Source organism: Verticillium alfalfae, genomic scaffold (genome assembly GCF_000150825.1).
Source record: "Verticillium alfalfae VaMs.102 supercont1.1 genomic scaffold, whole genome shotgun sequence".
In the NCBI taxonomy this organism is placed as follows: Eukaryota; Fungi; Ascomycota; class Sordariomycetes; order Glomerellales; family Plectosphaerellaceae; genus Verticillium; species Verticillium alfalfae.
In genome coordinates this window covers 4,351,294-4,361,454 of record NW_003315038.1, presented here as the reverse complement: position 1 = coordinate 4,361,454, position 10,161 = coordinate 4,351,294, and the positions used below count along the sequence as shown (strand labels likewise).

Genomic DNA, 10,161 nt, shown 5'->3' with positions numbered 1-10,161 from the left:
GGGCTCAAAAAGCGCAGGAACAAACGAGTATGAGCACATGGAAGACAGACCTGGAAGTCTTAGAGCAGATGGTATTGATGCAGAAAGCGGATCAGAACGTTTTTTGCCAATCCAGGGTGTTCATGAGCCGCCAGACGAGGTTCTGCGTGTAACGTATTGGGGCGAGAGGGAAAGTGATGGTCGATTCGCAGACCGGTCATCGTCTCGAGTGCCGAGGAGTCGGAGAGTATCGGCGATGATTGCGGGCTGGGTGTAGGCATACTTTCAAGGAACTTGATCGTCCTCAGATCTTCGTGGCTGCTCATAAGTACATGTCGAGATTCTTTTTGGAGTATTCGCTGTGTAACACAGCTAAATGATACGTCAGCTCTAAGTGCGGTCAATTCCATCACCGCAGCAAGACTAAGGCATTAGTTCATAGTCTTTCCAAATTATAAACGCGTACATATTCAGCAGATCTAATAGAAGCCCATGATTTTCATATATTGCCCCAGGGGCTTCTATCTCGTTCGCATTTGATCAGCTTCGAGACGTAGGATTGTCTATCAGGTTTCACGAGCGGGGGCGGCCATCTCTGAGAATGTACCCATATCAACATGAACGACGTCGACGCAGCCGCATGCCACTCGGACATAATCAGCCGACGTCGGAGCTGGCATCTGTGCCTTTTTGCGCAAATGGGCTCTGCTGCAGAACAAATTGAATTTTTGACTTGTCGTGCGATGACATTGGCTGACGGTCGGCTCAGTTTGTCTTGCTCCTTCTCCGGCCGGCGCGAATCACTAGCGAACTGGGGTCAATGACCGCGCATAGACCGTACGTGTGCCTGTTTGCCTGGGAACTAGGGTACTGATTGCCGGAGGAAACAGTGCAGCATGACACGGTGTTAGGACAGTAAAATGCGGCTGAGCTTTTGTCACGGTATTTTAGCTGCGGGGCTGTATCCACTACCTTAACATGCCTAATAGTAAAGTCTAAGCCGAGTAGGGCGAAAGTGTTATCGCGGTAAATAGGAAGAACCTGACACTCGTGCGGCCGAGACTGAGCACGCACCAGCATTTTTGCACGTGGTAGGTGACATAACGGGGAGAGTCGACACCATGCATCAGCATAACCATAGAAACGGAGTGATCAGTGCTGGGCTCACACTTGTGGAGATTAAGGCTTACAAATTAGTCCCCGAATTCGGTTGATCGAACATGAGGACACACACGTTCAGGCTCTGCGGAAGACGGGGACCCAATCAGTAGTGCGATATTGAGGAGGCTTCTCCAGTGATGTATAAAGACAACAACCTAGGCATCATATGTGGACGAGGTTTGTCCGTATCTTCGTACGAAGCGCCCTCCGTCAGCACTTCACTCACAGAAACTCACAAGCCTATTCATCATGGCATCGACTTCTCCGTCAGCAATCCTCCGACAACGCATTGAGGCTACCGTCAAATCTTTCTTGGCCACATTTGAAGACGGCTCGAACCAGAATGACGCATCCATAATCAACCGCGATGTCACCGACGACTGCAAAAGATACCTCTTGCCTGCGCCATTGCGTCAGGCCTTTGGGCTCCCCAATGACTTTTTCTTTGACAATGCGAAGTTTCAAGAAACCTTTGCAAAGGACATCAGCGTATTGAAATTCAGGAACAACGTTCTTTCCGATCTGGTCATTGACACCGAGGCCCGTCGGGCCGCATTCACTGCCATCGCGGAAGTTCATGAAAAGACTGGGGAGATGTACTTATCCGAGTCCGCCTGGTTCTTATACCTCAACGAGGATGGATCGAAGGTCGAGAAGGCAACCGAGTTTTGCGACAAGGACACAATCGTGAGGATGGCACAGGCGAGCGCATAGGGTTGGCTTCGGGCGGACAGGCTTGTCAGATAGATTGTACAGATGATGGGCAATTCCACTTCGCTACAGCCATAATGGATCCCCACCACCTCAAGGCCATTATCATTTCTTTTCCGCATGCCGAAATCCTTCACAAGGTCTGTTAAAGTCATCCTTGACTAACATGCTCTGGGATTGAAATGGCTTGGTAGAGACTATAGAAAAGGTATGGACAGCGTGACTACGTATATCGTCTCTTAATCAGACGTAGCAAATATTTGAAGAAAAGCAGTCCGTTTCAGATCGAAAACCCATGGCCATTACTAATCTTGACTTACAGGACAGTGATGTCCCGATTCTCGTCGCACATCATGACTTGGCTGATTGGACATCCTCAATACTTCTCTATTGATTAAGAGAAGAGCATTGGTTCCTCTCCTCTTATAAGCCTCCAGTGATTGCTGTGTTGGATCAACTCGTCACAACCCTCCACAGCCCATGACCACCTAGCAATGAAGGCCGGAGTGGCTTCCCAGCTCTGCATGAGGTGTGGTTCACCCCACACGATCAGACCCCTCCGCCCCGCTGTGACTTCATCTTCATCATATCTCATTGCAAGGGGTAGGCTCCGCAACGGTCCAGGGTCAGACATGGTGACTGTAACGGGGGTCTCCTGGGGGCTGAGGGCCGGTGTGCCGGCCCATGGAGGTCTTCCGATGAGGTCTCCATAAGGTCCCGGGTGGTTGAGAACGTCCCTCTCCCCGGATCAGGTTATCACGAAGGCGCGGAAACGGTATGAGATTTATCCATGATGAATGAAAGTTGACTTGCTGAAGACGGGTCGGAACCAGGGAGGGGGGGATGTTGGGATTGAGTGGGAAGATGGTAGTGTCGTCTTGGTATCGAACACTGATAGGACAAACACCAGGAGAATATCCCTCAGCCCTACCTGTGAGCAGAACATTCAATGTGCGCTTGTTGGAGATGAAAGCCCGAAAGACGTTGTATTGGATCAGGTGGAGGAGGTGGTCAGTTGAAAGGGGAAACACAAAGGGCGTATGACCTTGAACCGGTGTGGTGGGAGCCAACCTTTGCAGGGCTCCGTCGTGTTGGGGCGCGACCATAGACCACGTATTGTAGATGTGAGGCCGGGGACGAAAGACGTATGTGGCGGTCGTGCCAGCAAGCCGTGGTGGGCTATTCTGAGAGGAACCAGTCTCAGGCTCATCCGGCGGTTCGTCAAGCCGCCAACGCCTCACTTGGAACGGACGCACCCCTTGGACGACCCCAGGGTCCTGGGCTCTGATCCGCGACCCTTCGGCGCACTTAGCTTGGCACAGGTGAGGTGCTTGAGGGAAAGACTCACGGTGCGCTCGTTGGTTCTTCCGGTTCTGAAGCTTCCGGTGGTATTTTTTGTCCTCAGCGTTCGTGTCCAATCGCGCCGGCTCTGCCATAGTACTCGTTTCACACTGGTCGGGACCTGAAGAAGTCCGTGTCAAGGTGTTCTCCATGGCTAGGAATTGCCGAAGCATTCGGCTGTAATTGCTAAATCATGACATGGTGGGCTTTAGTGAGAAGTGAAATGCGCTCTTGGTCAAATTTCCAATGCCACCCCTTAACTCACGTGGTCCAAATAGAGCTCATACCACAGAAACTCGGGGACGGATCAATTACAGCTTTGAGTGTGAATTGCGCTAGACCGCAAATGGCAATAAAGTCATCACGTCGAGTCATGACCTCCGGTCTTGGTAACACATCAGCACAGCCAACGGCAGTCCACGGCAATACCTGAATGGAGCGTGCTGTGTAAAGGTCTGTTAAACGCACGGCGATAACTAGAGACAAACTCGTCTCGTCCGACGATTTGTAAGTGATTTTTTCCTTAGACTGCGTTCGTGGGGCCGTTTTTCTTGGAAATGCAGAACGAATCGACTATAAGAACCAAGTGGTATTCCATGCCGAAGCAATTTGCTCTATACTTCATATCATCACCGCACAGCTCCTCATCGTACTAAATCAATCCCACACTTCCACCACTTCTCCCCCGCCACCTCGTCGATAACATCATGTCTCGCTACGCCGATACCTTCGTCACGCCGAATGGCCCTGGTGATGCACGCCCCACTGCCCTACAAGTTCTCAAGGACGAAGGCGCCGAGGGCAAGTTGCAGGGCCAGGTCATTGTTATCACGGGTACCTCCTCTGGAATCGGCATTGAGACTGCCCGCGTCCTCGCCCTCACCGGCGCTACACTCTTTCTCACGGCGCGGGATCTCACGAAAGCTAAGTCTGCCCTCGAGGGCGTCTTCGATCCTTCCCGAATGGAGCTCGTCGAAATGGACCAGACATCTTTCGCTTCCGTCCGCACCGCCGCCGCCGCCATCCTTGCTAAGACGTCCAAGATTCACGTGCTTGTGAACAACGCCGGCATCATGGGAACTCCCGACCTCGTCTTGACCGCCGACGGCCATGAACTCCAGTTCGGCACGAATCATCTCTCACACTTCCTCTTCTATAAGCTTCTCGAACCTGCTCTCCTCGCCGCCGCTTCCCCGAACCTACCCTCCCGCGTCGTTGTCCTCGCCTCCTCTAGCCATAACGTGGCCGGCCTGAATGATACAGACGACTACAATTTCCAGAAGACCAAGTACGACCCGTCGGTGTCCTATGGCCAATCCAAGACTGCCAATATTTACATGGCCAACGAGATCGAGCGCCGTTTTGGCTCCCGCCACCTTCACTCTACCAGTGTCCATCCCGGCGTTATTCAGACCGCGCTGACGCGATCCATGCCCCCTGACGCCTTCAAGGGGATGGAACACATCTACCCTACCATGAAGAGTGTCGAACAGGGAGCCGCAAACACCGTATATGCGGCTGTCGGTAAAGAGTGGGAACATGCCGGTGGCAAGTACCTTGTTGACCTCGTCGTGGCCAAGCCTTCTGCGGCGGGAGATGACAAGATCGTTGGTCCTGGATACGCGACGTGGGCGTATGACGAGGAGAAGGCGCAAAGACTGTGGAGGGATTCGCTCAAGATTGTCGGTCTGCCTGATGAGCAGTAGGGAATCTTCGGGGAGATTTATGTGCTGGAGAAATAGACGATAGACCAAATGCCCGCTTGGATCAGGGTCACTATTGCTCTCATTAGTAATTCCTTGCTTCCGTCTCTGCTCTTTGTGGCGAGAGGTTTCTCGTGAGCCCAGTATTGGGCAACGTGATCTTGAGAAGTGACTTGTGACAATTATCTTGACGCGCCTTTGGAGTCAGAGCGAACGATGGAATAGGCAGAGTGAAGAGGATCAGCAGGTGGGGTCCGCAGTCAATTGTAAGATAGGGGTTTGGAACAAATCCGAAAACTGGACCTCCGTAGCCTTTGTGTACGCTCTCCGTGATCACAAGCCGCCCCGAACTAGCCCCTGAGGCCCGCTGTTCCCTGGCTCCGCCGATACTGCACGCATTTCGTCCCATCACTCGAGCCATGGCTGGCCGAGGATGAAGACATGCATTGATTGACGAAAACTGGCTCACATGATGCCCTGACAAACTACGGCCTCGCGACTTCGTATTACATGAACAGCTAAACCATGTAATTTTATTAGGCATCAGTGCTCTGAACATGAAATTCATAAGCCAAACGTGTAAGCTTAACCAATGTCGACATTACCAGTCCCTCACAGTTACCAGCCTCGTTCAGATAATTACTCACAGGACTTGTCTAATGATCTAGCTCGGGAGAGATATCATGGGGTACATTTACTGAAACTGAACTCCAGGCCGGTTTCCGCCAGTCTTTCGTGTATTCGTATTAAATCAAGATGATCGCTTGAGTATGAGGCTCGAATGTACAGAATCAGGAACCTTCAAGTCAGGCTTCCGCTCTTCTTTCGATGGCTACAGCCTATTTTGCCGCGAACAATTGACCAGCGGGGGCAACGTCAACTAATCATCAGTATTGTCTTCCGACGTCTGTCAGGATTCACTCGAGTGAACTCCACCAAGGGGAAGCAATTTTCGATTAACAGTTTCTCAAGGGAGAACGTCAAACTGTGGCGCTGCAAAGGGAGAATGGCTTCGCCTGACGGTTTTTCGTCTTTGGGGCCCCGACCAGATCCTCGACGGCGACCTTTTGTTATTTCATGGCCTACAGATGACAAGCTCATTTCCACGAAGACCAACAGGCGCTCAATGCGTCATGCAAACCAGCCTGGACATACGACATACGTTCCATCGAATGTTCGACGCGGCATTGGTCAAGCTTCTGTGTCACCGCCAGAGCTCTAAAGGCGCCGCCTTGGGGTCGCCTTAACCTCGAAGACATCCTGCTACAAGCTCAATCAGAGGTCGACCGTCCAATGGAAGAGCAGAAGCCACGGAACACACGACCACCCCAGAGACAAAGACGGCATGGCGCATCGCGTCTCATCGCATCTCGCTGATGCCGCCCGATTGTGAGCCGATCGACTGCCTTCTGTCCGCCTGGGGATCTGAGTCGACGCGGGCTTTTCGCACCACGATTGGACAGGGAAAGGTAATTGGGCATCTCACGCTCCGGCTCATTCGGTCCAGTCCCCAGACGGGTCTCAGCTCCAGGATTCGCCTCCGAACCTTAGAGCCACTGACTGATCCCATCTCCAGCGGGCAGCGTCGTTGGTCGAATCGAACCCTTCCGATGGTGGTTCACGTCGCCCCCAAGCAGGGAACATAGATGAGCGCTACAGACACAGAAAAGCCACGTGCATTATCAAGAACGTTTCCTGCCGCTCGCGACGCAGGCGGCCCATACATTACATACATCTCGCGCATGTACAGCATGTAGCGCTACGTGTCGAGTCTGACAGGTGCAAAGATGTGCGCGAATCCGAACACCAACTCGCAGCGAAAGGCCAGTTCAATGAAGGTTTTGGAAGCCCAGCAGCCCGCCGTGGATCTTGCCCCTAACACCATCTTCTCTGAGGGATTTTCGCGAGCACCACGCACCGACCAAACTGCCGGGCGATAAGGTACAACCCCATGACGTTGTTGACGGGGGGTGGCTTTGCCCCTTTGTAGTAGACACTCGTCGGACGTTTCTTAATGATCGACCCTGGGACACAATGCCCTTGTCCCGCGGCGGGATTGACTCTCAGACCCCAGCCCTACCGTGCCATTCATGACATAATGCGAGGGGGGCGATGCGAGCCTGGAATCCTACTCTGCACCTAGGGCCCCCCGATCGTCAGTGTGTAATGCTCGCTCGCTTGGTCCGGCCACTCGGAGCCAGGGAAATAGTGCCCTTTAGACTCTCTTAGCTGCCAGAAACAATATTTTGATCGGCGGGCGCACAAGAACCCATCTAGGCTCGCAGATTTCTGAAATGAGCAACTGGCCAAATTCAGCAACTGGCTGGGCCGTCGTCCTGTGTTGCTCAACAGAAGTCCTCAACCAGGCGAAGCCGGCGGATACGAAGCGTTTATGGGTCCCAGCAGGGCAGGAAGCTGCATGCTACCGCCAACTGGACATGACGGACGAAGAAGCTACACGAGCCTGTTCACAAAAAAAAGTACCTCAATCAACACGAGGCTCGACAGGCATCCTCATGTACCCGCCCCCCCTGCTCCAATGACCCCCCCTGGTCCGCTCCATTACGTCTGGATCTCGCGGCGATCACTGCTCGAATGGAACGGCACGTCGCCTGCATGCCCGCCCGCCGAGATCAAAATCCTCAGGTCACTCACTACCTCCAAATGGTGGGCGCTGTCCGTTGGTAAAGAGGGGTACATGGTAGCTCTCTGCATGTGCCCAGACAAAATGGGAAGAGCCACGCTCTGAGGGTTGGCTCCCACCCCGTCTGAAGAACCACTGTTGTGCTGCACCATGGATGCAGCTTAGTCTGGGGCCTCAACTAGCCAGACAACCGTGTGTTCGTCTCGAGTCGGGAGAGGCCACGAGCCAGAGTGACGCTACCGATGGAGGTCAATCTCATGGAAACACAGATTGCGTCCACCCACACATCTCTGTTGCCTGCTCCACCGCTCCGTCTCGCTATGGCTTTGCTTTCTCCCGCGTTTCGATTCAAGTCTCGTTTCGACCCGAAGACCCTGCGCCGCGCTTTCACCTCCCCGCCCGCCCACTGGCCCGCTGGAGAGAGTGCTCCAGTTCCAGTGCCGTACCATTCATTTGTGATCTGGCCAACCACGTCTCGCCGGGCCCTACCGGAGGGGGTCGGGGACCCGCTGTCCCAGCATGCCTGCGTGTGTGGCTTGGAACCGCACGCTCACTAGAAGGTGCGTGAAGCCCTCGCTCCACCACACGCTGCGTGCCGGTGCCACCGCTAGCGATGGGACGGTGTCGACACCTGGGAGGGAAAAGAGACCAGGTGAGCTTCAAGAAGGTCGGAGACTCGTCTCGGTGTCTAGCGTGCTGTTGTCCGACGCCATTGCTCTGTGGCAAAGGTGCGGTGCTGGTGGCGGCGGGGTTCTTAGCAGCAGGTGGTCAGGCAGACAATAATGTACCCTAGCTACCAGGTAGGTACTGTAGGTAGGTTAGCAATGAGCACTACCACTAACGTACACCTCGGTAGAAGGGTCAAAGAAAGAGTCGAGTGACAGCGCCGCGGCTGGGGCCGACCCACGAGACAGTCCCCCTTTTGTCTTGCGTTTGCGATTGGTGATCAAGCCTCAGGACGGACAAGGGTTCTTGCTAAGCGGCGAGCTGGACCAGTTGGTCTACAAGTCAAGATGGTCGATATGACCGGTCATCTTGCAGCTCGGTAGGTCATTGTGGCGCCGGTCGAGGCTGGGGAATGGTGATGAAAGGAGTTCGCTGGAGTTCCCTCGGATGGAGGGGGAGGGCGCGGGACGGCGAACGAGCAATGCATGAATGATCGAGATGGGCATGCTGAAGGGGGGCCAATGCAACACCTATGCCAAGCCTCCGCCTTTGCCGTGCTTACAGATAGACAGATCTCTCTCCTGGACGGTTACGACGCTTGTTGACGATGATGGAGAAGAGCCCCAGTAGTCAAGTGCTCCGCAAGGCCCGAAATGCCGGTCACGAGGGATGTTGGGTACGGACGCAACGACAGGCAGCAGGAAGTAGCAGCCCACGGAGGGTCGCAGAGGGAGTGAGAACGGGAACCAGATGAGGGAGCAAGAGCGACGGACCAGCAGACGGGGAACGGGGAGCTGCAAGAATAGAGCAAGCAATGATGACAGCACAGAAGAAACCACGGCAAGAACGGAGGGGGGGGGGGCGTCATGGGGGGTGTGTGATGGAAGGAGCACACCACCTGACAGGAGCTTCCTTCCCAGCCAGCGCGGCGATTGCACAATGAATCGCTGCCCTTCCTTCTGTGGTACTGCCACATGCCCACTACCCCCTTGCCCCTCCTCGATCACCTCACTATACCTTCGTACCTACCCTGTACAGAACTGTTGTGCTCCTCCCGTCGTCCTCTCCAGGACCTGTCTCACCTTGCTTCTTCCGCCGGGCTGGCTGGTAGGAGCAGTCGCATGGAGACTGACCAGTCACCCCCCAGCTTGCCCATCACACCAACGATGCGATTTTGAGTTGAGGCGAGGCCCGGTTCTCTGCAGCAGCACATCGGGTACCTTGCTTTGAGACCCTGTTGCCCACATTCCTCCAGCCAGCCCTGAGGTCACCTTCGCCTGGGCGCTGCCTCGGCGCTCCCCGATCGAAGCAAACAGCCCCCGGCCGGTACTGACAGTGGTACTGACAGTGGAGGTCTGGTCCTGTCATGTCAGGCACTACAAACTACAATGACTGCTGCTAGCGACGCGATGGTGAACCACGTCTGGCTAGAGGAAGCACCGGACTTCAGGACGTCAGGAGACCACGGATAGCAACATCAGGACATGGCGGCGACGAGCGCTGGAGGCCCAAACCTCTTCAAGATATGTTGTCTAGACCAGTACATTGGGGGACAGCGCGACACCAACAGCCCGGCGGGCGGCAGAGGTTGCTCGCCCCAACTGACGGTCGGCCAGGTCGGCCAGCCATGGTTGAGCTTTTCTGGATGCTCAGGTTCAGGCTCCACGCCATGAACGCGCCAGGAAAATTCGCGACGATCAATTCAATGGCATTCCCACCCCTCCGCTGGCAGCGCCGGTATTGGGCCAGGCCCTCCTGGGGATCCATTCCCAGTTCCCAGTTCCACACCCGTGCCCACGTCTGCACCACCCACACCCACCCATCCAGCCATGCCCACATCTTTCTGTTCTCTCTTGGCACACCTCCGACGGCTTTTGCCTGTTGCTGCCACACCCCCTTGCCCTGGGCCCCTCGCCCTGGCTGGCCCCATCCCCCCCTAACGGGTGCCCAGCGGTG

The 10,161-nt window shown here is 54.7% G+C and overlaps 2 protein-coding genes across 2 annotated transcripts; both read left to right on the top strand.

Annotated features, from left to right (window-relative positions):
* Window positions 1–1,389: 1,389 nt before the first annotated feature.
* Window positions 1,390–1,854, top strand: VDBG_01327 (conserved hypothetical protein; the record flags this gene model as incomplete). The annotated part of the gene is made up of 1 exon (XM_003009598.1): window positions 1,390–1,854. The coding sequence occupies one exon, from the start codon at window positions 1,390–1,392 to the stop codon at window positions 1,852–1,854; it is 465 nt and encodes a 154-aa protein (XP_003009644.1).
* Window positions 1,855–3,610: 1,756 nt separating this feature from the next.
* On the top strand, window positions 3,611–4,985 carry VDBG_01326 (WW domain-containing oxidoreductase; the record flags this gene model as incomplete). The annotated part of the gene is made up of 1 exon (XM_003009597.1): window positions 3,611–4,985. One exon carries the CDS (start codon window positions 3,900–3,902, stop codon window positions 4,896–4,898), a length of 999 nt encoding a protein of 332 aa, XP_003009643.1.
* Between the last annotated feature and the right edge of the window lie 5,176 nt (window positions 4,986–10,161).